Below are 26,486 nucleotides of genomic sequence, written 5' to 3' on the forward strand. Positions count from 1 at the left end.
ATCACTGCATAAATGTCAGTTTATAAAAAAACCTTAGAAAATGTTAAAAGTCGCAGCAAACATTTTCAGAAACACGAAATGTTGATATTTGAATTTAATTAGTCTTCAATTGTTCGATTTGATTTGAATGCTACCAATATATTTCCCAACTGATAAAATTTCTCCAAATGATTAAATGACGTTTCAAATTCTAACCAAAAGTCAAAATATAAATAATTTAATCATCCGCCCATAAAATCTTGTTTAAAACGCTTGAAAATGCTGGTTAGTTCAAATCTGCATTTCCAAAAGAATTTTTTCTAGTCTAGTGAACCAAATAACTATTTATTGAGTCAATAAACATCATTATAACAACAAAAGTAGCAAATCCGGAGCCCCACTTCTTTTAATTTGTTCACTTTTGTTATCAATATTCGATAAATTAATTTTTTTATTAATGAATTAATTTGATTAGCTTAGAAATGTACCCAATAAAACAGTTTGTTTATCCAACCAATAAGGAAACAGTTACGATCGTTTGATTGCTTAAGTGCGTTTTTTGTTATAAAAACCAATTTGATAAGAACAATGCCAGCCAATGAATGAATTATTTTTTGAGTTTTAATTCGATGTCAATCACATTCTCCATTTTGTTGTGAAGAAAGGGTGGATCCTTAATAGGTAATTGAAAATATCTAATATAAAATTTGTTTCGTTTGCTCTACGAATTTGTAATTTCACCTAATTGATAAACAACTCAAAACGAGTACCAAAAGGAAGTTGAAAATATTGAACAGGCCCCCAAATTTATTGTTTTTATTACATCGAAACTGGACACTCTAACGACAAAAATTGAACAAGAAGTGACACAAAAAGTCTCCAAAAAGTTAAAAGATTAAATGTTTCACGAACGCACAGTTAAACGTGTCCCACTCCAAAATATGAGCACACTTTTTGTGGTTTTCCTACTGTGACTCTTGACCAACCCAACGCAATCAAAGATAATAATCACATGCACATTCCCATTTCTCTCGTTCAGCACCAACAAGCCTCATCTTGCTCAGTTAGTCATGCACTTCTTATCAACTATCACGGTTTTATTTTTCGCCGCGGTTTCCTCCGCTCAGGAAGGTTATTACTGGCGCGAATACATGGGTTGGGTCCCTGAAGATGCTCTCGTTGTTGGACTTGACACTTTCGGTAATAAAATCAACATCGGACAAGCTTACGTGAGGTACTCAGGACTGTTAATTGGAAGAGTGAATTCTCGGGAAAATTATCTGTTTGGTTCTTACAATGGAGTTGTGATGGTTGGAAAATATATCAAGGTAAGTTACCCTTTTTTAGTGTGATTTGGTGTTTTTGATTGATACGTAGGTGTTGTGTGGAGATCCTGAGAATTTTTATTGGATGAAAGTAAATGTGAAAAATATGCAATCGATGATCGCAGACAAACAAGTGGTGATTGGTGGTCATGAAGACAGAAATGGGTATCTTAACATTGGAAGGATTCACAAGAATGGAGAATACAAAGTGGGAAAAGTGACGGCCTTTTGGAAGGACGATTCGTATTTTTATTACGCCGATAATGGGTTGGAATTTAAAGTAGGAAACTTCGAGATTTTGATGTATAATGGGACAACTGTTTGACGTAGAAACTAATTTTAAATTACGTGATTTTGTATCTTATTTAAATATGCAAATTTATTAAAAAATTTTTGGTTATTTGCGTAATTAATCATTACTTGTAAACAAGGAAATAATTTTAGAGATTCACAATGAATAGATATTTACATAACAAGTACGAAAAGTGACCAATTTCGCACGAATGTTAATGTAGAGTTATGTATACTATTTTTCCTACGACCTTCCATCATCAGGAAGAAACCATAAGTCTCGACAATAGTTCATTTCTTCTCTATTCTAAATGTCATTTTTCTACGACCTCATATAAAAGTGACGTATTTCACATAGTTAGATGGTTGATGTTTTCGTACATCCATTAACGAAAGTAAAAGTCACTAGTGTGATATGAATAGATATATCAGCACAGACCTGTCAAAATTGACTTGTCAGAAACGACCAGACCAATTCATTTTCACCATTATGCATGTTGTTTTACAGTAAATTGTCTAGATATTTTAGACAAAAACTCAAGAGTTACATTTATATTTCAAAATAACTGTCAATTTTGACAGGTTTGTGCGGATATATTCATATTACACTAGTGACTTTTACTTTCGTGAATGGATGAACGAAATCATCACCTTTTGGAGTCATTTAACCGTGTGGAAAATGTCGCTTTCATATCGGGTCGTCGAAAAAATATTTTATTTATAGTCATGTCACACATAAAACAGTGCTAACAAATAAATCAAATAAAATGCTCAGATTAGTAGTTATAGCGCAACTCAGTAAAAGATATGAAAATTGCAAATTCACATTTCTCGCCTCTTCTTATTCCGTTAGTCATGCACTTCTTATCTCTTGTGATCTTGTTCTTCGTCGCGCTTTCCTCCGCCGAGGATGGTTACTATTGGCGCGAATACATGGGTTGGGTCTCAGAAGATGCTCTCGTTGCTGGGCTAGATACTTTCGGTAATAAAATGTACATTGGTCAAACTTACGTAAAGTTCATAGGATTGTTAATTGGAAGAGTAAACCTTCGGGAGAATTATATGTTTGCCTCTTTTAATAAAATGGTACTGGTTGGAAAATATATCAAAGTAACTTATCATTAGGTCTTTTTTAAATATAATTATTGATCCCACAGGTGTTGTGTGGGGCTCCTGAAGATTTTTATTGGATGAAAGTTCGGAAATTGACTACTGAAACTGCAGGTAAACATGTTGTGATTGGAGGCCATGAAGATGTAGGTGATTATCTTAACATTAGACGGATTTTCAAGAATGGACAATACATAATTGGAAAAGTTACAGCGTTTTGGAAAGATTATGCTGCTTTTTATTATGCTGAAAACGGGTTAGAGTTCAAAGTGGGGGAGTATGAAGTTTTGGTGTATAACGGGACAATTGTCTGATGCCATCTTAACTCGAATAATGCTTATAAGTTTGGTCGTTGAATTGTGGACAATGTCAACCGTCAAGTGTGAAATCACCTTTAGATTCCCCATGAAAAATCACAGCTTTGTTTTGAAACATCAATCACAGTGACACTAAACTATGGGTCACATTTAATTTTCTTGACATAACGTAAGAAAACCGTCAATTTTGAAAAAATATCAAACATTTTTGGTTTGTCAAAAATATGATTTTTAAAATTTGTTTTTTTTCGATCATTTTGTAATTTGGCACTAGTGATAAGTAGCTTAAATAAAGCACACTTTCGATCAAAGAATTTTGGACAGGATTTTTACGTTAAGTTAAGAAAAATTAATGTGAACCATACTTAATTGTCATTATGATTGGTGCTTTAACACTTCAAAGTTGACTTTTCATGGGTCATCTAAAGGTGATTTCACATTTGGCGGTTGACATTGTGCAAAATTTATGATCCAATATTGTAATCTTTCTCAATTTCATTGTCGTGACAATAAAATTATTATTATTATTATCTCTTTTGCTCTACAACTTTGTACTATAGTACAGTTAATAACACGCGAGTAACTCACGCGTGTCAAGAAAACAGTTTTTGTAAATTTTATTTGCCTAGAGTAAACATTACTAGATTTTAATTCAGTGAAGGCCAAAATAAAGTGGTTTAGCTCTTGAACGACCAAAAATTAAACTGTTGAACTACTAACAGGATGTCATCATAACTAAAGTCCACTGCTTATTGCTATCAGTCCCACTCTCTTTTTGAGTCAATAAACAACATTATAACAACAAAAGTAGCAAATCCGGAGCTCCATTTCTTTTAATTTGTTTAATTTTGTTATCAATATTCCATAAATTATGTTTTTTATTAATTAATTAATTTTATTAGGTTAGAAATGTACCCAATAAAATAGTTTGTTCATCCAACCAATAAGGAAACAGTTAGGATCGTATGATTGCTTGAGTGCGTTTTTTGTTATAAAAATCAATTTGATTCGAACAATGCCAGCCAATGAATGAATTATTTTTTGGGTTTTAATTCGAAGTCAATCACATTCTCCATTTTGTCGTGAAGAAAGAGTGGTTACTAAGAGGTAGTTGAAAATATCTAATATAAAATTTGTCTCGTTTGCTCAAGGAATTTGTAATTTTACCTAATTTAACTCAAAATGGGTACCAAAAGGAAGTTGAAAATATTGAACATTCCCTCAAATTTATTGTTTTTATTACACCGAAACTGGACACTCTAACGACAAAAATTGAACAACAAGTGACACAAAAAGTTAAAAGATTAAATGTTTCGCGAACGCACAGTTCAACGTGTCCCACTCCAAAATATGACCACACTTTTTGTGGTTTTCCTACTGTGACTCTTGACCAACCCAACGCAACGCAATCTGCATTCCCATTTCTCTCGTCCAGCACAAACAAGCCTCATCTTGCTCAGTTAGTCATGCACTTCTTGTCAACTCTCACGGTTTTATTTTTCGCCGCGGTTTCCTCCGCTGACGAAGGTTACTACTGGCGCGAATACATGGGTTGGGTCCCTGAAGATGCTCTTGTTGTTGGACTTGACACCTTCGGTAATAAAATCAATATCGGACAAACTTACTTGAGGAACGCAGGACTGTTAATTGGAAGAGTAAACTCTCGGGAGAATTATCTGTTTGCTCCTTACAATGGAGTTGTGTTGGTTGGAAAGTATATTAAGGTAAGTTCCAATTTTTTAGGGTGATTTGGTGTTTTTAATGGCACAACTGTTTGACGTAGAAACTAATTTTAAATTACGTGTTTTTGTATCTTATTTATTAAATATGCAATTTTATTAAAGATATTTTGGTTATTTGCGTATTTAATTAATACTTATACACAAGGAAATAAGTTTTAGAGATACACAATGAATAGATATTTACATAACAAGTACGGAAAGTGCCTGCCAAGTGCAGATATCATACGAGTGCAAGAAAGACACTTTCTGACGAGTTATGTACACTAGTTTTTCTACGACCTTCCATCATCAGGAAGAAACCATATGTCTCGACAATAGTTCATTTTTCTGCAACCCCATATAAAAGAGACGTGTTCCACATAGTTAGATGGTTTATACATTCATTTACGAAAATAAAAGTCACTAGTGTGATATGAATAGGTATATCTGCACAGACCTGTCAAAACTTTTGTTAGAAACGATATAACCAATGCATTTTTATCATTATGCATGTTGTTTTACAGTGAATTGTATACATATTTAAGACAAAATTTTAATAGTTACATTTGAATTTTAAAATAAGTATCAATTTTGACAGGTCTGTGCGGATATATTCATATAACATTAGTGACTTTTACTTTCTGAAATAACTTTCAAAGTCATTTAACCGCGGAAAATGCCACTTTCATATAGGGTCGTAGAAAAATTATTTTTTATTGAAAATATAGGTATCATGGTAACTTATTATTAGATTCTTTTTAATATAATTATTGGTCCCACAGGTGTTGTGTGGGGATCCTGAGGATTTTTATTGGAAGAAAGTTCGGAAATTGATAACTGAAACTGAAGGTAAACATGTTGTGGTTGGAGGATATGAAGATGTAGGTGGTTATATTAACATTGGACGGATTTTCAAGAATGGAGAATACATAGTCGGAAAAGTTTCAGCGTTTTGGAAAGATAATGCTGCTTTTTATTATGCTGAAAACGGGTTGGAGTTCCAAGTGGGAGAGTATGAAGTTTTATTGTATAATGGGACAACAGTCTGATGCCATTCTAACTCGACTTTTTAATTAAATGACATGCTAAAATGTATCATGCTCAAATTTTATTTATCTATAATATCATCAAATGTGAAATCACCTTTAGGGGTCCATTTCAAGTTATTTAGCGACGTCGCTAAAGGTGTTTGCGACGTAGCAACGCCAACCACATCACGGCAACCTTAGCAACGTCGCTAAATAGCGACGTCGCAAACGACTTGAAATTGACCCCTTAGATTCCCTGAAAAGTCACATTTTTGTTTTGAAACATCAATCACAGTGATATTAAAGTATCTGTCACATTTAATTTTCTTGACATAACGTAACAAAACCGTCAATTTTGAAAAAATATAACATTTTTGGTTTATGTCAAAAATATGATTTTAAAATTATTTTTTTCCATCATTTTGTAATTTTGCACTAGTGATAAGTGGCTTAAATAAAGTACACTTTTGATCAAAGAATTTTGGACAGGATTTTTACGTTATGTCAAGAAAAATTATGTGAACCATTATGATTGATGTTTTAACACTTCAAAGTTGACTTTTCATGGGCAATCTAAAGGTGATTTCACATTTGGCGGTTGACATTGTACAAAATTTATGGTCCAAAAGTGTAATCTTTCTTAATTTCATTGTCGAAATTCTGAGAAAAATCCATGACAACGAAAAAGTCGTTCGCATTTCGTAGTCGCCGATAGTAGGTACGCATGTCGCAATTGCTTCAAGGTCAAACGCTGTTCCTGCCAACTGTTTCCGATAAAATTTACTTTTTAATACGTGAACCGATACCAATATAAACCACTTAAAAATTATTAATCTACAAAGAGTAAGCTGTGCCTATAATGTAAAGATGATTTGTAGATTACGGATGCATTTAACAATAAAAAAAGACAAGCAAATAAGTACATATTGTATAAGTAGTATAATAAAACAGTAAGCATTCATCAATGTTAAGTTTATTTTTGTTTTATTAATGTCATTGTTAAGCCTACAAGAATTACGATCATGACTACTTTGAAAGCCTGCTTTACGCAGCTTAATTTTGAAAAAATGTTGTTTAAGTTGTACCACTTTTATTTAAAAAATGAACGTTTAGTTCTATAATGTCATACAATAATTATAATTAAAAAATATAATTGTTTTCAAATTTTGTTACAACAAAATAGTAATAAAAAATTACCAGCATTACGAATTTATTTTTCACCTCGACGTACCTAATTAAACTGTCAATAATGATAATATTTAATAATTTCGGTGTCACATTTGAGCCGGAGATTTTAATAAAAAAAAAACTTTCTAAATTTAACAACCTGAAGACCCTTTCAATGCCACGAAAATGGTAAATACGACGTAAATATGCAAACGGGAAAAACAAACAATAAAAGTTGTAATTATCTAAAATAGCTAAAAATAAATACAGCTTGTGTAACTTTCTTGTTATACCAAATTAAACCACCTTCGTATTTCTTAAAATCAAAGAATAATTTAATCAAATTCTTAAATTTCCACCTCTTGCACCGCCGGGAATGTCCCAGACGAATTCTCTCGCAGTTTTGTTTTTTGCAATCTTTGCGAACGCTCAAGATGGTTATTACTGGCGAGAGTACATGGGTTGGGTATTAGAAGACTCCTTTGTTGGTGGAGAAGACACTTTCGGGAATAAGATTTACATCGGACAAGCTTACATAAGGTACGTCGGACTCTTACTTGGAAGAGTGAACCCTCGAGAGACTTACCTCTTCGGAGCGAAAAGTGGGGGTGTGGTGGTGGGAAAATATATCAAGGTAGGTCAGAACGTCACTTGTATTGTTATCAAATTTTCATTTTTGATGGTAGGTACTTTGTGGGGCCCCTGGAGATTTCTACTGGATGCCGGTGACTACTCAAAATGTTAAGTCACAAATCGCAGACAAACATGCTGTGATTGGCGGACATGAAGACAGTAGCGGTTATTTAAATATCGGAAGAATTAAACAAAATAGCGAGTACAAAATAGGGAAAATTGATTTGTTTGTAGAAAACCCCCATTTTTATTATCCTGATAATGGACAGGAGTTTCGCAAGACTTCGTTCGAAATTCTAATGTTCAACGGGACTTTGCCTTAGGCTAAAAATGTTGATTTGTTGCATGGAGAAAGATTGACCTTGTATTTGTACGTTTAGATTGAGTAAATTATGGAAATTGATGCGTCTTTAATTATAGTCGATACCTAGATTACCAGTATAAAAGAGTGGTTATGGATTTTCCAGTCAGGGTGAGCTCGGCTGTACCTCTGGTGGAGTCAGTTAATGAAACATTAACAGGATTTTGACTCCTAAAAAACGGATTTTAAGTTGGCATCCATGCTGTATTTGACATTTTTAAATCGTCGGTACTATGTACCAACTATTTTACGGTACTCACTTGTTCAAGATAACAACAACAGTACCATTGTCAGGTTTCTCAAAACCCAGCACCATTACGTCAGACGAAACCCCATTTTTGGTACCAATTCTCACTGATTCTTTTGGTACAAACTTCGAAAAGTGACCCAAATGGTAAAACATGGGCTGCTTGTAAAACTCCCCAGCGGTTGGATTCACAATGATGGTAGCATCCACGGCGTTGTTGATATAAGATGGACCTCCTTGTAGATTAAGTACCATGTTCCAATCAATCCATCCAGAGACCCAGTTTTCTATGGTCTACACCCAACAAATTGGTACTTCTTACATTTATTTTACGTACGTACTTCTATTATATCAATGGAATACGTTTCTCCTCTGTCCCATGAACCCAGTACCACCGGTCCTACAAAAAGCTGAATCCCATTGCAGGCTTCTGTGGCCAGAATAAACTTGTCAGGAAAATGGTTGTGCGTCTCTGTTAATACTTTTGGCGTTGTAAGTTCTTTTACGTACCAGTGGATGGCAATCCCATCGACGTACTTTCTGGTTTCGCTACTCGCAAGGGTAAGATCTGCCACCCATGGTAGAAATATTCTTTGATCGTCGTGAACCATAATCTTGGTATTTGAATGGTTCGACTTTCTAATTGATGGACCCAAGTGGTTCGATACCCATTGTCCCTGGAAAACCTCACCAGTCTTCAGTTTATTGCCTGTATGTACTTACAAGATCCCAGGGGAGCCATCCAACGACTTTAATTCCAAGAAAAAAGACCCAGACGGTGTTAGGTTCGTTCCCGGTTGTGACTCCCCAAAATGGTACTCCTTCTTCTAGATATTTATCTAGAAATTTGACGGTGTAGTCGGCCCATGCTTGGTACATCTCTTTTTTTAGGAACCCGAAGCCTCCATAGGCTCTATTGGTTTTCATCCATTTGGGCGCAACCCATGCAGACGCAATAAAATTTACTTTGCCATCGCTCAAGTTGAGCGCCTTCTTCAGATATGGTAACTAAAAACGAAGTGGTACTAAATTCAATGCTAACATACACTCACTTTATACATAAAATCCTCTTCAGCCAGTGCAAAATTCTTCAATTCAACATCAACACTACCGTCATCGTACGTGTACACACGCGTGGAAAAATCAGTACTAGCCATTGGTACTCTACACATACTATACTCGATACCGTCTTCAGCAAAGTACGATCTCAACAACTTCTCTTGGAGGTCTTCACTTAAAGAATTGATGTTAATCCCAGCGGCGTCGCTGAACGAACCACCAAAGCCGAAGATTTTCTGGTACTTTGCTTCCCTATTGACAATAATTGAGTTCTTGGTGGTGCCAGCAGATTCAAAAGTACCAACGGTTTGTTTGAAGCGCAAACCTGCTTGGTTTGACGTGTAAACTAGGTATTGTGGAGGTTCCACTTTTGATGGTCTGGGGATGGTATCGCAATGGGTCGAGTTGCAGACACAGACGGTACCACCATGACCGTAGTTTCTGTGGAGACATTCTTGCTGAACTGGAAAGACACACCAGTCAAAAATAAATTTATAAAAACCAAAATTAAGAGTCGCATCTTGTGTTAAATTTTGGTTGAAAAACTTACGTTTGTGTTTCTTATATATGCAATATCTTTGTATGATTAAATATTTGCTTTCATTTTAAGTTATTTTAGTATACTTAATTTTATTATAAAATTTACTTTAAGAAGTACAAACTAGCTTTTTGCGTTTATTGCCTATTGTCTTCGTAATATTATTTATTTATAGTTTGAAAAACTATTTGTTAAGAGTTATCTAATTTACACAAAGTAAAAACAATATAACGGAGATTAATTTTTTTCTTCCGTTTATCAAAATTAACAATGACAATGAACTTTTTAATGAATCGTAATCTTAAAGTTTTCGTCTTATTTTGTTGGTGGAAGTGTTGGAATTTGATGTCAGAGCAGCGATACTAAAAGCGCTATCACTATAATTGAAGCAAAAACTAGCTTTGTTTGAAATGTTTATTAAAAATTTGGGAAGTTTGTGGAACTGTCACAACAGACGTAAACTGCTATAGTTTTGTTGGTGGCCCCCTGCAGATACTAAAGAGAAAATTGGTTTGGTGCCAACACTTGGGCTTACTCGTAAAAAAGAAGTTAGTAACGTAAGAAATAACATATTGAAGTTGAAGTGTAAAAAGTTGTGAACAGGGTGTTCAAAAAATGGCGGACCAACTATTCACTACGTGAATCTTTAGATAATAACTAGTAGCTAAATTAAGTTTTTTCAATTATTGAGTGCTTCGTTGGAAATCTACAGCCACTTAAAGGGGCGCTAATTATGGCACAAATTTTTTCTAATAATGAACTCAAGGTTTACAAAATTCTACTAGAGTTCATGTTTTGGGTGACATTTACATACTTACAGTCTTTAAATGCCTTAAATGTTGATGCAAAACGTTATTTTGCACTTTTAAAATTAAGCTCAAAAGCGCAAAATTAATCTGGCAACATTTCACTTCAAGAATTCAGTAATTAATTGTTGCCTAGTGCCTGACAATGACCATTTTTTTAGAAAAGTCAAACATTTTTTAGGTGTCACAAACTAGAGGAGTTTATTTCTCTATTGATGTATAATTTTGCTGAATATACCGACACGTGAAGGAAACAGTCGAGAAGCAGTAAGGGGCAGTAAGCCTTGTGAATTTCCTAACTGGCAAATTCCCTCCAAGAATACTTTTCAACGAGTTTATAAACAGGTACGTGAGATGGGCCGATTGGAACCAAATTTATCAGGATCATGGAGGACCCAAGACTATTCGCACACCAAGAAGAGAACAAATGGTTCCTGATCTACTTTGTGACTTTTACTGGTCAGGTGTTATCAAATTTAATTGCAAACCATAGTAACCAATTACATGATTTATTAATAATTGTAACTACCAAAGTGTTGCTCTGGTCTCAAAATTATACTCCTAATAATTACCGAAAGAATTGAACACTGTTGCCGTTTTTCGCAATATTTAAAGTTATTTTGCTCCCTTACAAAGCTTCAAATAAAAATTTTAAACAGCATTTCCAATTCACAGCGTCTTAGAGTTTGACGTTCTTATCAGTTGGTCCGCTATTTTTGGAACACCCTGTATGTATGTATATTATATGCACGGTATTACTTAATATGTTTAAAATGTGGAAAATTATGTTATCAGCATCATGCCGGCATAAACGGTAACTAATTATAAACAAATCGCAGTTATTTTAAAGTGTTTTAATTGGTACTACATAAGTAGAAATTTTAACAATAAGCGATTTTATATTTCGAAATTTCCTAGGTACTACCAATACAAAATTGTACTAATAGACCGTGGAGTGAGTCCTACTTGCGCAACTCCTCTGGAACCATCCCTGATACTAATATTGCGATGTTGGTTACTTCTGTAAAACATCAGCTAAAAGACCATTTTACCCCATTATTACCAACCTGTTGAGTAGAACCACGGCGATACCTTTATCAGGTCTGCGAAAAGCAACAACGCCAATGTTTATATTTCCGGTTTCACCAAAAATCCTAACGGAACCTTTTGGTATAAACTTTGAAAAATGACCCAAATGGTAGAACATGGGTTGCTTGTAAAACTCTCCACTGGTACTATTGATAATGATGGGTGAATCTACAAAGTTTCTGATGTGGTTTGGACCTCCTTGTGGATTTAGCGCGATGTTCCAATCCACCCATCCTGTAACCCAGTGGAGTAAATCCTGAAATCACAGTAGTACTAAGGGTATAAAGGCAGTACCACTTACCTCGATAATATCAGCGGAGTAGAGCTCACCGCGTTCCCACGATCCCAGCAAAACTTTAACATCTTGTGGTTTAAAGCCATTGCACGCTTCAGTTGCTAAGAGAAACTTTTCAGGAAATTGTTCTTTGGTTTTGATTAGTACCGACGCTGGTGTAAATTCATCCAAGTACCAGTGAATTGCAATGCCATCAATGTACTGGCGGGCGAACGGATCACTGAGTGCCTTTTCAACAAACCACGGAAGAAAAGCTCTTTGGTCTTCGAAAATCATGATTTTTGTGGATGGGTAAAATGCCCGGATCGTAGGCCCAAGATTGTCCCGAATCCATTTTCTCTGAATTTAGGATTAGAGAAGGCTACCTTGGGATTTTAAAGTACATACAAGGGACCAGTGAGACCAACCAACCACCTCTAGAGTCTCTTTGGGGATGAGAGCATCAAATGGTTCATTCCCTGTAGTAATAGCCCAAAACTTAATCCCAGATTTGCGGTACTCATCCAGAAATTTAACGTGATAGATAGCCCATGACTGGTAGTACTGATATTGAATGAACCCAAAACCACTGTAGTTGCAATTGGTTTTCATCCAAGGAGGAGCTGTCCACGCGGTTGCAAACAATTGAAGAGCGTTTCCGGTTAAATTTGACGCCCATTTAATGTAGGGTATCTAAAATCACGTACTTATTTCGTTTAGTTACATACAAGAAGTACTTTACTTTATACGCGTGGTCTTCAGAAGCCAATTTAAAATTTCGTAAATCAGGATCCGGAAGTCCGTCGTCGTAAGAGTACGGATGCGTTGAGAAATCGGTACCAGCAATAGGAACTCTTCCTATGTTGTACTCAATGCCATCAGGAGAGAAGTACTGCCGGAGCAACACTTCTTGTGTTGCGGGACTCAGAGTAGCAATATTGATACCCGAAGAGTCTGTAAAAGCACCTCCCCAACCCAAGATCTTTTGAAATTTTCTTGAAGGGTTTATGACAACGTTTGTAGGACCTTCCACAGATTGGAAAGTACCACTACTTTGAGAGAACCTCAAACCCGCAAGGTTGGAGGTGTACATCCAAAATTCCGAAGACTTTAATTTGGTGGGTCTAGGAAAATTGTCACAATATGAAGAATTGCAGACACAAACCGTTCCTCCATTGCCGTAGTTCTTGCTGATACATGATACGGTGGTACCGAATTTAACCGAAAGTAGTAACAATAAAACAAACAGCATCGTTTGAGTACTAGAATTTTTATTACAGACAGTTTTTGCGACTTTGTTTTATATTACATGAAGTTAAAGAATGTGGGTCACATATTGAGTTTGTTGTCAATATTAATACAATAAATTTTCGTTCCTAACTAATTAATGGTGGGCAGGGTCGTACTAGGTTTTGTAGATATTCGACGACTTGAATTCTCGAATCAAGTTGGTAGCTCTGCTGATCCGATTAAGAGTAGTGCGATTATAATACCCGGTCATGTCATCTATCAAAAATGTAATACCAACAGAATTCATGTTTCAACGCGTGTTTAGATACTATTTTTATCTGTTTTAATAAAAGAATAATTTTTAAACCTTTAATTTATCGCTTTTTAAAGCACCCAACAACAATTAACAAATTTATGACTACTGGTTATGACTATGGCATAACCCACATTTAAAATTAACTGATAAGTCAAATCATTTATTGTCTTCGGTCAAGTTCATACAACATTTGCTTCACCAATAGAGAACTGTTGTAATAGATCTTGGAGTCAGCTCCAAGGACGCAGTACCCCTCGTAACATCGGTGATATTGACTGGTACCGCCCGTTCACTCCTGCAAATCAAAATTAGTACCATCTTCAACCATATATTGATACCGACAAATTTAGAAGTACCACAGCGGTACCATTATCAGGTCTCTGGAATGCAACAACATTAAGCTTTCTTCTTTCTTGTCCGAAAGAGTTAATTCGTACTGATCCTGTGGGTACAAACTTAGTAAAGTGAGCAAAATGGTAGTACAAAGGTTGTTTGTAAAATTCGTTGTTTGTGGCGTTGACTATAATGACAGCGTCGACGAAGTTACTAATGTAGTTTGGACCACCCTGTAGATTCAGTACCATGTTCCAGTCGATCCAACCTGTAACCCAGTGCTGAACGTCCTGAAAAGAAATAAAATGGGATGTTAACAGTCAGAGTATACAGAGTGGTACCTGAATAATATCAGTTGAGTACTTTTCGCCTCTGGCCCATGATCCAAGCACGACAGCGCCCTCTTCACCTTGAGGCATCACACTGGCTTCCGTAGCTAAAAGAAACATCTCTGGATAGCGATGTTGTGTATGCGTTAGTACCTTCGGATCTATATACTCGTCTAAGTACCAGTGCACGGCGATACCATCAATGTAGCTACGAGCGTTGTTCCCCCTGAAAGCCTTAACAAAAGATTTTTAAGTTGCGTAGGACTCGTACTCACTCTGTCGAGGTACCATGGAAGAAACGCCCTTTGGTCATCGAGAACTAAAATTGTGATGTCAGAATGACTCGAGTTTTTAATCGTAGGACCTAAATTATTCGAAATCCATTCACCCTATAACTAGAATCAGTACTAAAGTTGGTAAGAGTACCACTTACAATCAACCATGAAGGCCACCCAACAACTTCCAACACGTCAAATGGGTTCAAAACATCAGCGGGTTCATTGCCTGTGGTCATTGCAAAAAACGTGATGTTTTGAGCTTGGTACGCGTCCAAAAACTTGAGATAGTACTCAGCCCACGTCTGGTACATACTTCGGCGAATGAACCCAAAACCAGCGTAAGCACTGTTGGTCTTCATCCATTTCGGAGCCGTCCACGCTGAACATACGAGTCTCAAAGTACCATTAGTCAAATTCATCGCTCTTCGTATAATGGGTATCTACAAAGTACGATGAAACTAGAACGTGGAGTTATGGTACTACCTTGTATCTAAAGTCCTCAGGTGCTAGTCTAAAGTTGCGCAACTGTGGATCTTCGGTACCATCATCATAAGAATAGCCATGCGTAGAAAAGTCGGTACCACCAATCGGTACTCTCCCTAAACTATACTCAATACCGTCTTCAGAGAATAGAGACCTCAGCAACACTTCTTGGAGATTCGGAGGTAAAGAGTTGATGTTGATTCCAGTGGCGTCGGTGAAGGCGCCGCCCCAACCATGAATAGGTTGAAACACCGTCGTGGAGTCGATAAAGATCTCGTTGGAGTTCTGGTCCCATTCGAAGATTTCTTCAGAGGAGTCGGCGTAGATTTCGTTCAAAGAACTTATGTTTTCGAAAGTTCCATTAGTTAAAGAGAAACGAAGTCCGGCTTTGTTGGAAGTGTAGATCAGAAATTCGGTTGGTGGTACCGGATTAGGTCTTGAAATGGTATCACAGTAGGTGGTGTTACAAACACAGACTGTACCTCCATTCCCGTAATCTCTACCAGCGCATTGTCGGGCCTGGGTGTACAATCCTAAACAAAATAAATAATGTGCGGGTGTATCGTTTCTTACCACTGCTGAGTACTAAGAGTACAATAAGTACCATCGTCACGTTCAGAAAATTTTCATTTTCTTGAGACGGCGGTTTTTATAGTTTGTGATAAGAAGCTCTACCATTATTCTGCAGGTAGCCTATAAACTCCTAAGTTAATTGGCAGTGTAAAACGTGACAATTAAGTTTAAGTTACAGAGGCATTCATTGATAAAAGTTTTAGATTGAAGAAGAAGTGTGGCCCAAAATAGTACGAATACGTTCCTGGCACGATAATTGTCAGTTTGTTAAAATACCAGTAGTTATCCTTACATTTCTTTGTTATCTTTAAACTATTATTTTAGTATGATGGATGGTTATTACGTCTATCGGGATTTTTATTATTTTGTGATTACCAGTGAAAATGTTTGCGACATCGGTACCTAGATACAGATTGTCCCAGAACTTAGGACCCATAGAGCAAGAGAGGGTGCCGACAGCAATAAAGATGGTAACAAAAATTGATTCAGTTTATTTGTATTCAAAAACCTTGAAAAAATTATTAAAACACAACAACAAATTCTAATTAAGCTCTCGTTTATTTGTGAAACAAACTCAAGTTATTTACGCTCATTTAATGCAGAATTTTATGTGGAATCCAACAACAAATAAGTGAGGAATGATCGTTATCGCCAGAAGAGCAAATTTTTGAAGGTTTTAAACAATCTGTGCTCAATATCTCGAAAACTACGACAGATCGAACAAAACGGTTTTTGACATCGTTTCCTTCGCAATTTTTTAGCTAAGAAATCGTTCGTTATTTTTTAAATTTTTGAATCTAAATATCTCGAAATTTACAGATATTAAGAAACGGTTTGCGCCATAGTTTTGTTTTTCTCGGCTCGTTTTTTATTGGAATTTGTCCTTAAATACCCAAAGTTCAATGGTCAATTTTTTCTGGAAAAAAATCTCCGACTCAACCGTTAATTTTTTTTAAATTGTTTGGTTTATTGGCGAAAACTCGTAAACTATTTGTCTGATTCATCTCAAATTTGACCGGTTGATAGATTTCGAGCTGCTCTTTCGATTGATGCATAACTCAAAGATATGAAACGTCGTTTTCATCTCATAAAAAATGTATTGAAAATCACCCCAAATGGCCCTCTTCAAAACGGTACTGCTTTGCATTCGGACCTTGGAGCACCTAAAGTTATACTTATAATTTATTAAAAAAATATTTAGGAAGTACCGACAGAATTCGTGTACCATGGTATAAGAATCTTTTGGTCATCCAGGATTATAATTCCACTCACCCGGTGAATGAAAGAAAGTATTAGTTTTTGCTTAGTGGTAGTACTTATTAAATTTAGTAGTATCAAAGTAGGACTCCCCAAATTTACAGAAGTCCATCCAACTGTAGATATTTTTTTACCAATGCCGAAAACCGTCAATGATGGTTTGTTCTGAATAGTCAAATATCGATTCCGTTCTTTTTGTACTCCTCCAAAAATCTGACAAAATAGTTAGTCCAAGTCTGGTACGAGTCTTTTTTAAGAAAACCGTAACCAGAGTAGTAATGATTGGTTTTAATCCACTTTGGAGCTCCCCAGGTCGAACCAAAAAGCTTCATTTTGCTGTCGCCTTTCATTTTCATCGCCATTTTTATGAAAGGTATCGAAAAGCAAAATTTTACCAAAAGTACTACTCCGACTAACTTAAGTTTTTTAAAAATGTTGTTACCTAAGAGAGCAAAGATTAGATGCAATGGTAGAGTGTACATATTAATACCGAATGGGACTTTTTTCTATTTCGCGTTCATAATGAAGATATTTCGATATGCGTTTGAGCGTATTTCGGTATCGTAATGGACCAATCCCGTGCCAATATTTCCAGGAGCATATATTTTTCTTAGGTTTGCAGCAGACAAACCTTCAACCTGCTGTCAACGTTGACAATTTAGATTTTGGTTTTGATAAACCATGAAAAACGGTTAATACATTATTATTTCTTGTTGTACTTGGCTTAATAATTCATCGGAAAAAAACTATGGATGCAAGAGAACCATCATGATCATGATCAACATCTTTGCTCTTGCATCTCTTGGCTCCCTTGCGCTCCGGTAACCACTGAACGTCACACCTGTCAAACTGACTGAAATTGGATTTGGCTACTTCGAATTTTTTTCCCGAACATTTTGCAAATGCCAACTACCCTAAAATTCTTTAGATTTCGAAATCAAGTTTTTTCGTTTAAAATAAGACGAAATAGAAAAAATAGCGTATGATACTTGTTCATAACGCATTTTGCCGCACTTACTTTAAAAACGTGCGTGCGGCAAAATGTTCATTATACAGGATGTCTCAAAATTCGCGAATTCCGAGTTCAGAGCGTTGTAGAGAATCACTTCAGTAGTTCAGAAACGAAAAAAAAAAAAAGATTCGAGACTTCCACCCAAAGATACATTGATCTGAATGTGCACTTTTTGAACTGCATTTTCTTCAAATGCAGGTTAAAAATTCTAGTGTTTATTGTTTTTTATGGTGTAGATGATAATAATGTAAAACAATTTCTTGAATAATTTGCTTTATTTGGGAGTAAAAAAATCTTAAATTTTTGTAATTTTTCTTAAAAATGGAACGGCAACGTGGCTAGAAATTAGTCTGTTACTATGGATGCAGGCAACTGTAAATTTTGTCAAAATCTGTTACCCCGCTAAAATTTTGATTCAAACGATGGATTTTTATTCAAATAAAGAATACCCAGACATGTATTTGGTTTTGGAGGCATCAGATAACAGACCTGTGGTAGCTACTCGCCTATACCATGAGCGCTAGCCCAATCGACTGCGACATCCAACTCTTTTGTCGCAGGACGCGCAAGCATTATAATGATTCCACACATGGAAAAGCAGAAAAGTGGCAAAATTACTTGACAATGTCAGTTATGAGGTTTCGAACGTATCTAAGCAATACAAATACATAGAAATCATAAGAAAGGTCAGGATGTGAGCTTTGCAATGTTGTCGCATTGAACAAAATTAAAGTACTTACATCTTCTTTAGGAAGTGCAAACAAATTTTTTTTTAGGTATTTACGGGCACCACTGGGTTCCCCCTACGGCGCTCTGAATTCGGAATTCGCTAATTTTAAGACACCCTGTATAACGCGTTTCATAATATACTATTATGAATTTGTTAAAATAATATGGCACTGTAAAGTCAGATAACGTTAAAAGTACGTATAATGTTGACCTTACTCCATTATCTTAAAGTAATATGCATTATATCGCTAAAATTCAAACTACTTTTTAAGTTTTATTGAGTTTTTTTTACTATAGTCGCGTCCACAAAATTTCGGATGTCAAACTCATTCTGTTCTCATGGAGTGTGAATCACCTTTTACGTACATATATTTTAAAAGACAAAACCATTAATCGAATTTAATTATTTAGAGTGACAACAATTAAATCTGATTTATAAATCCATCAATCTTAGTTTTACATAATCCGACTGTCGATCTTAGCTAAATTTCTTTTTTATATTTTTGATTTCAGTGGATGCGCCGGGAAAAAAATCTAAATAAATTTGACACCAACTTGATACAGAATGACCGAACTGAATTACAAAGTGATTTTTAATATTAATTAAACGCGGCTTTGCATTTTAGCACGGCGGTTTTAGTAAATTCCCACACTAATTGTAGACATGAGCGTAACATTAACTGGCGTTAAAGCGCGTCATTAAGTTATTTGTGTTTGTCAACAAAAAACACCAATCGAGTGCTATTTGTTTTTCGCGCCATAAATGACCACATTTAAATACAGGTGTCCGGAAAGTGGCGCACCACCTTGAAAGGGGGTAATTGGGTGGTCCCCCAGAGTACCAAAAAATGTTAAAAAAAATTCCAGACTCTGTTTTTGCTGGAGGACCAAAAGAAAATTAGGAAAATGGCAACATTGCTGAACTGCTTCCCCAATAATTTAAATTTCCAGTATTCAAAGCCATAGTAACGTTGCTGTTGTATTGTTGGCGTTAGTCAGGTCAGGTCATGAACGAGTAATGTAACTATGGTTTCACGTGAACGATGCCACACTGATCGAGATTGTTGATTTAAAAATCTTGATAACAGTTTTCAGGCATTTCTTACAAGATTTTTCCGATTTTCTATGCACCATGCCTTTGCGGAAAATGTCCTTCAGGTAACAAATTCATTTGAACGTAAAATTATTGCACAGAAATCTTAATTTTCGCATCAAACTTTGCCTTTTCAATCCATCATACCTCGAAAAATTGAAGACATTGATTTTTTTTAACATTTTTCCGGTGATCTATGACATTGTCCGATGATACAGTTTCACGGTGGTGCGCCACTTTCCGGACACCCTGTATAATGAAAACAAATTTTTTAGTAGCGTAATGTTGCTACATGATATGCCAATGCTTTCAAGGTAACTTTCAGAAGTCTGTCATCTGTCAAACTTAATTTTCATTTTTGATTTTACGAATTGCGAGTGTCAGAAGAAGTTATAGCCGTTTTCGCGAGAATGATCAAACTTCGATAACTTTCATTTTTGCGAAAAATGCATTTTTTTCTAATTTATGCAAAATGTAAAAAATAGCTTTTAATGCCGCCTTTAATTAGTATTAAAAAATCATACAAAATTTTCATAATCTGCTCGTGACATGTGTGACAGTAGAATCGTCACATTTATGATGTACTGAGAGTAAACGAGGCTTGCCATTCCTTGATTCGTCACATTTCAATCGATTTTTGTTATGTGGACGGAGTTAAATTAAAGTTACACAATAAAATAAATGTCCGGGTGTCCGAAAAGTGGCGCACCACCCTGAAAAGGTGGCAGTACCAAAAAAAATGTTAAAAAAAATTCACGCTTTCTGTTTTCGCAGTAGAACCAAAATAAAATTAGGAAAATGGCAACATTGCTGAACTGTTAATTTAAATTTTCAGTTTTCGAAGCCATAGTAACGTTGCTGTTGTGTTGTTGGCGTTAGTCAGGTCGGCTCATGATCGAGTATTGTACATAACTATGGTTCCATGTGAATGATGCCACACTCATCGATATTGCTGATTTAAAAATCTTGTTAACAGTTTTCAGGCATTTTGCACACGAGTTCTCCAATTTTTTTGCACCATGCCTTTGGGCAAAATGTCCTTTAGGTAACAAATTTATTTGAACGTAAAATTATTGCACAGAAATCGTTTATTTTGGTATTAAACTTTTAGTCTTCAATCCATCATATCTTAATAATATCTTAATAAATTGAAGACATGATTTTTTTTTTACATTTTTTCGGTAATCTATGACATTGTCCGATGACACAGTATCATGGTGGTGCGCGACTTTTCGGACAACATGTATATCGAAAGTACTTGCTGCCAACTGCATATTCATAAGTTACTAAAAAGTAGCCACCAACTTAAATAAGTGTGCCTTACTGTAGCAACTATAAACTAATAAAACAAAAGACAACGAAAAGTTGATGAACCACAGTTACAAACAGTGTTACCAACTTTTATTCACACAATTGCCAATTCACCAATATAACAAAGTATTAACAGATCTCTTCGAGACATTCAAAACCGCAGTTCCTTCTACCGTGTCCGTTATCGTTACCACCAGAGTATCATTACACCTAAACCAAGTTACCAACTGTTATCCACACTGTCACCAACTCACTTATTCAAAATCACTACCGCTATCCCATGATCTGGTCTTTTGTAAGCTACAATTTTCAAGTCTGTTTTGGCTTTTCCTTTAACGTCAATTCGTACGGATCCTTCTGGTACAAACTTAGCGTGGTGACCCAGATGGTAGTACATGGGTTGCTTGTAAAATTCCCCCGATGTCTTGTTAACAATGATGGGTGAATCTACCGTGATGTCGACAAAAGTAGGACCGCCTTCAAGATTTAAAACCATGTTCCAATCCACCCATCCCACGACCCAACAATTCATGTCCTAATACAGTTAAGAAAAATCTGATTCTGTGGCAACTTACCTCGATGATGTCGGTGGAGTAGTCTTCACCGCGTTCCCAAGAACCCAGAAGGACGCTATTATTCTCGCCGACCCCACTGCAAGCTTCCGTGGAAAGTATAAAGACATTGGGGTTGTTTTCATGGGTTTTTGTCATTGCGCTGCAAAAAGTTGTCGCCCTGAAGTACCAATGGATGGCGATACCAGAGACGTACTTTGTAGCATTTGGACTTTCGAGAATCTGAAGTTAAACTGTAGTCCGTAGAACAAAAAATTAGAAAATACGTACATAATTAGTGTACCATGGTATATAATACTTTTGGTCATCAAGAATTATGATCTTAGTGTCCGAAAATTTAGATTTTTGTAAAGTGGGACAGAAATTTTCACTAATCCAATTGCCCTGTCAATGAAAGGTGAGCACCAAGGTGGTACCAATGTAGTGATAACGAACCAAATCTACAGAGGTCCACCCAACTGATGATAATTTTATACCGAAGCCCACAATTGCCACAGATGGTTCATTCTGGGTGGTAACTGCCCAAATGTCAATTCCGTTCTTCTTGTACTCCTTTAAAAACCCGATAAAGTAGTTAGCCCATGTCTGGTACGAATCCTTCTTGAGAAAACCGTAACCAGAATACTCATTATTTGTTTTCATCCATTTTGGAGCGCTCCAAGGCGAAGCAAAGAACTTAATTTTACTATTGCCTTTCATTTTTATCGCCATTTTGATGAAGGGTATCTATAAAAAAAACTTACAACAAAACTATTACTCTGGCTCACTTACTTTGTAATCAAAGTCTTCCTGTGCTAAAGCAAAATTTTTCAGCTCATGATCTGGTTCCTCACTGTCATCGTAAGTGTAGTACTTTGTTGAAAAATCAGTACCAGCTATTGGTATCCGACCAAAATTATATTCTAATCCATTTTCAGAAAAGTACGACTCCATCAACAATTTCTGAGCTGCTTCGCTTCTCAAAGACTTGATATTAAACCCCGTAGAATCCGTAAAGGCTCCACCCCACCCGAAAATAGTTTGAAAAGTAGTAGTAAGATTAATTGTAATCACATTTCGTGTTTTTGTCGAGTTGTCTCCTTTTTTAAACCGTCCTGTAGTTTTATAAAACCGCAGTCCTTCTAAATTTGATGTGTACAAAAGACACTGAGACTTCTCCACTTTTTTGGGTTTTGGTATAGTGTCACAATATTTAGAGTCGCAAACGCAGATTTTCTTGTCGTTGCCTAAATCGCGAAGATTGCAGGGCTTGTGCTGGGGGTCGTTGGAGGCTACAAAACCTGTCGTTTTGTTAGTTGTTAAAATTCTTATTTGAATAAATTTACCTAACACAGCGATGATTAGCAGAACACACTTTATAGTTTTGGGCCAATTGGAGTTATCATAGTATTTTCTTGTTTCCTGGGTATTTATGTTGGGTTCGATAAGTTAACTTAGTAACCTTGATATAATGTTAAATGCAGCCAATATTTTTATATACAAATATGTGACTGGTCAATATAGTAAAAAAGGCCTTTTTATAGGTACATAAAAGCAGATGAAATAAATAATAATTTTAGAAATTAGCAGGATTTGAAATAGATAAGTTGGATATCTGTAATGACCACATGCCAGTTTTGATTAATAGATGGCTTCACAACTAACTATCAAGTTTTTTACAAATCGCACACTATTATAGTGAAAAATGTACCTAAAGTAATAATGAAATACAAGCTAATAACAATAAAAAATGACAGAAAAAAACAAATTTATTGCTAATGTTCCTACAATTTGCTGACAAATTAACAAATGTGACAGTTTCGCAAGAATTACAGAAGTTTAAGAAAATTAAACTAGAGGCCTCCAAGAATGAAACTAGTTTAATTATTTTTAAATAGTGTTCCTATCAACATTTTCACCAGTAGATCAAACACTGCACGTCAATTTTTTTAGTTTCAGGGTAAAACAAAACGATATTATTACATGTTAAAACTTTTTTGTTTTTAAATTTATGGTCACTGTTCTAGGGAATGTATTGTGTGACCTTTTATACTATATTTTGGAAATACTAAAGTTCTCAAAAAAAAATCGGCGACACATACAGGGTGATTTTTTAAAACGGCAGGCGTTGTAGAATTTTTATTTATGAACCGATTTCAAAAATTTAAAAAACAAATTAAATGGTTTTTAATTTACTATAAACTGGTGATTTTAAAGTTTTTCTAAATGTCTTAGTATCTTTTGGGCGATACTCAACTTTCTTATTTTAAATTGACACCCATATTTTTTTTTCATAATTTAGAAGATATTAATTTTCTTGATTCAGAAATGTGTAATATGTTCTACTTTTACAAAAAATTTTATAAAAAAAAAATCAAAAATGAAAAAATTTAGGCAATGAAAGTTAATAAAATCTAGGTGCATGGTGTCAATTGTGCAATGAAAAAAACGGGATGGCATTTCAACAGTATTTTAATTAAATTCGGTAGTTGTTTTTTCTGATTTGTAATTATTATTGTCTTTTGTTATTAATAATTTCAAAAAAAAATGCCGATTCTTTCTGTTATTTGCTGTTTTTTGACATTACAATAACGGCATTCTTTTATTTGACACCATGCAATAGATTTTATTAACTTTTATTGCTTATTTTTTTTCAATTTTGATAATTTTTTTAAAAATATTTTTGGTAGAAGTAGAACATATTGCACATTTCTGAATCAAGAAAATTAATATCTTCCAAATTATGAAAAAAAAAATGGGTTCCAATTTAAAATAAGAAAGTTGAGTATCGCCCAAAAGATACTGAGACATTTAGAAATTTTTTAAAATTATCAGTTTATAGTAAATTAAAAACAATTTAATTTGCTTTTTAAATTTTTGAAATCGGTTCATAAATAAAAATTCTACAACGCCTGCCGTTTTAAAAAAATCACCCTGTATGAATTTTTAATTGTAAGATTTATCTTAAAATGTAGTATAAATGTTACGATTTTTAACAAATTATACTTTTTTAAATTATTCTGAAAAATGTTACAGCGGAAAGAGGATAATGTACTTTCTTTGCTTTTTCGTAGAAAAAAATCTGCCCGTGCTGGACTTATTCTATGCTGATATTTGAATTCAGGACATTTGAATGAATAGAAATTCATCAAAATTAGTCGTAGAGGCATTTTTTTTTGCATTTTGTTCCATATACATACAGGGTGTTCAAAAAATAGCGAACCAACTGATAAGAACGTCAAACTATAAGAGGCTGTGAATTGTAAAAGTCACAAAGTAGATCAAGAACCATTTGTTCTCTTCTTGGTGTGCGAATAGTCCTGGGTCCTCCATGATCCCGATAAATTTGGTTCCAATAGGCCCATCTCACGTACCTGTTGATAAACTCGTCGAAAAGTATTCTTGAGAGAATTTGCCAGTTAGGAAATTTACTAGCCTTACTGCCCCTTACTGCTTCTCGACTGTTTCCTTCACGAGTCGGTATATTCAGCAAAATTATATATCATTAGAGAAAAAAACTCCTCTAGATTGTGACACCTAAAAAATGTTTGACTTTTTAAAAAAATGGTTATTGTCAGGCACTAGGCAACAATGAATTACTGAAATCTTGAAGTGAAATGTTGCCAGATTAATTTTGCACTTTTGAGCTTAATTTTAAAAGTGAAAAATAACGTTTTGCATCAACATTTAAGGCATTTAAAGACTGTAGGTATGTAAATATCACCCAAAACATGAACTCTAGTAGAATTTTGTAAACCTCAAGGAACTCAAGTTCATTATAAGGAAAAATTTGTGCCATAATTAGCGCCCCTTTAAGTGGCTGTAGATTTCTTTCGAAGCACTCAATAATTGAAAAAAATTAATTTAGCTACTAGTTATTATTTGAAGATTCACTTAGTGAATAGTTGGTCCGCCATTTTTTGAACACCCTGTATGTATAGTGTTATCATTGTGTTACTTTAATCACAGAGCCTCATTTTAAATTTGGTGCCTACAAAAAATCTCTACAGGAAAAATGAGGTTTAGACCATCTAACTTTTTGATGGTAAAAATTTATATGTCATTATGAATTATGATTTTTTCGCAACCCAAAATACTAATTTCTTAAGTCACTTGATACAACTCGAATCAGAAATGAAGTGCTGAATCCACGATTGCTTAGGCTTTGACAGTGCCACTTTGACAATTACGGAAAAGAAGGTTACGTGAGTGTCCATAGACAACTCAGTTCAGTTTCGATGTGGATATCTTTACGATAAAGGTCCGTAGCAGCCACAGCATTTTTTGGCATTCTCCGTAGATGAGAATCATGTCAGTTTTCTCATCATTTGTATAAGACAATCTGACGGGTTTCTCAACTCAACTTAACAATTATTGGTCGAGCAGCTACAGCTTCGGTATAGGACAGATTAATAGAGGTACTTCAAAGTAATAGGGCTCTAAGGGAGCAAAATTAATAATAAAATCGAAATTTAAATAAACAATGTCAAAGTGACATTCACCACCCCAAAGCAATCGTGGATTCAGCATTTTATTTCTAATTCTGGGAGTATCAAGTAGTACAGGATTTTAGTATTTTGGGTTGCGGAAATATAATTTTCAGAAGTAATCTTCTCGTGACTAGCCCTGTATTTTCTTGTCATTATATGATTAATGTTTCAAAACTTCAAAATTGTTTTTTTATTCCATGAGCGTAAATACAGGGTGTTTATAAATGTTTCTAGCATTAAAGGTAGCTCTGGAATTCCTGCCATGCACTATTTTGCCGTTTTGCTTTCTTAGGGAATATAACTTTGTTTAACTACACTTAAAATGTCAACGACTTTTCTGTTACGAGCTTGTGTCCAAGTCTTTGATTTTTAGGTTTCAGGTCATAACAGAAACAGTTTTTGTTTCAAAATTAACTTAGTTCTACGATTAAGGTTAACTGCAAATGTCAGTTGAAAAATCTAAACCCACATTTGTAATGGGCGACAAATTTCTTTAACATTTCATAACCACCTTTGATGCTAGAAACATTTATAAACATCTTATAATGACTTGTTG

The 26,486-nt window shown here is 35.0% G+C and overlaps 7 protein-coding genes across 7 annotated transcripts; 3 read left to right on the forward strand and 4 right to left on the reverse strand.

The window, feature by feature from the left end:
- Positions 1–968: 968 nt before the first annotated feature.
- Positions 969–1,704, forward strand: LOC148181725 (uncharacterized). The gene is made up of 2 exons (XM_088040460.1): positions 969–1,307; positions 1,357–1,704. The coding sequence occupies exons 1-2, from the start codon at positions 1,050–1,052 to the stop codon at positions 1,627–1,629; spliced, it is 531 nt and encodes a 176-aa protein (XP_087896586.1). The 5' UTR covers positions 969–1,049; the 3' UTR covers positions 1,630–1,704.
- Positions 1,705–4,051: 2,347 nt separating this feature from the next.
- Positions 4,052–6,953, forward strand: LOC148181726 (uncharacterized). Its single transcript, XM_088050281.1, has 4 exons — positions 4,052–4,067; positions 4,111–4,115; positions 4,174–4,746; positions 5,526–6,953. The coding sequence occupies exons 1-4, from the start codon at positions 4,052–4,054 to the stop codon at positions 5,790–5,792; spliced, it is 861 nt and encodes a 286-aa protein (XP_087906407.1). The 3' UTR covers positions 5,793–6,953.
- Positions 6,954–7,336: 383 nt separating this feature from the next.
- Positions 7,337–7,974, forward strand: LOC148181727 (uncharacterized). The gene is made up of 2 exons (XM_088048984.1): positions 7,337–7,572; positions 7,625–7,974. The coding sequence occupies exons 1-2, from the start codon at positions 7,396–7,398 to the stop codon at positions 7,892–7,894; spliced, it is 447 nt and encodes a 148-aa protein (XP_087905110.1). The 5' UTR covers positions 7,337–7,395; the 3' UTR covers positions 7,895–7,974.
- A 29-nt stretch (positions 7,975–8,003) lies between these two features.
- On the reverse strand, positions 8,004–10,347 carry LOC148181728 (lysosomal acid glucosylceramidase-like). Its single transcript, XM_088050282.1, has 9 exons — positions 10,312–10,347; positions 10,233–10,262; positions 9,988–10,138; positions 9,905–9,920; positions 9,232–9,835; positions 8,903–9,187; positions 8,521–8,856; positions 8,193–8,473; positions 8,004–8,103 (listed from the first exon to the last, which is right to left on the reverse strand). Exons 1-9 carry the CDS (start codon positions 10,345–10,347, stop codon positions 8,004–8,006), a joined length of 1,839 nt encoding a protein of 612 aa, XP_087906408.1.
- Positions 10,348–11,421: 1,074 nt separating this feature from the next.
- Positions 11,422–13,236, reverse strand: LOC148181729 (lysosomal acid glucosylceramidase-like). Its single transcript, XM_088042108.1, has 5 exons — positions 12,688–13,236; positions 12,354–12,638; positions 11,973–12,305; positions 11,650–11,927; positions 11,422–11,603 (listed from the first exon to the last, which is right to left on the reverse strand). The coding sequence occupies exons 1-5, from the start codon at positions 13,195–13,197 to the stop codon at positions 11,504–11,506; spliced, it is 1,506 nt and encodes a 501-aa protein (XP_087898234.1). The 5' UTR covers positions 13,198–13,236; the 3' UTR covers positions 11,422–11,503.
- A 315-nt stretch (positions 13,237–13,551) lies between these two features.
- Positions 13,552–15,923, reverse strand: LOC148181730 (putative glucosylceramidase 4). The gene is made up of 9 exons (XM_088050284.1): positions 15,831–15,923; positions 15,664–15,774; positions 15,556–15,607; positions 14,915–15,492; positions 14,587–14,871; positions 14,429–14,542; positions 14,166–14,387; positions 13,834–14,114; positions 13,552–13,786 (listed from the first exon to the last, which is right to left on the reverse strand). Exons 1-9 carry the CDS (start codon positions 15,921–15,923, stop codon positions 13,687–13,689), a joined length of 1,836 nt encoding a protein of 611 aa, XP_087906410.1. The 3' UTR covers positions 13,552–13,686.
- Positions 15,924–21,073: 5,150 nt separating this feature from the next.
- Positions 21,074–24,610, reverse strand: LOC148181731 (lysosomal acid glucosylceramidase-like). The gene is made up of 11 exons (XM_088050285.1): positions 24,374–24,610; positions 23,373–23,463; positions 23,240–23,315; positions 23,121–23,174; positions 22,989–23,055; positions 22,787–22,862; positions 22,233–22,741; positions 21,897–22,187; positions 21,732–21,845; positions 21,465–21,683; positions 21,074–21,424 (listed from the first exon to the last, which is right to left on the reverse strand). Exons 1-11 carry the CDS (start codon positions 24,608–24,610, stop codon positions 21,140–21,142), a joined length of 2,019 nt encoding a protein of 672 aa, XP_087906411.1. The 3' UTR covers positions 21,074–21,139.
- Positions 24,611–26,486: the final 1,876 nt, after the last annotated feature.

The sequence above is a fragment of the Gnatocerus cornutus genome, chromosome 1, assembly GCF_029298725.1.
Source record: "Gnatocerus cornutus isolate USDA-ARS CGAHR chromosome 1, icGnaCorn1.1, whole genome shotgun sequence".
Classification (NCBI taxonomy): domain Eukaryota; kingdom Metazoa; phylum Arthropoda; class Insecta; order Coleoptera; family Tenebrionidae; genus Gnatocerus; species Gnatocerus cornutus.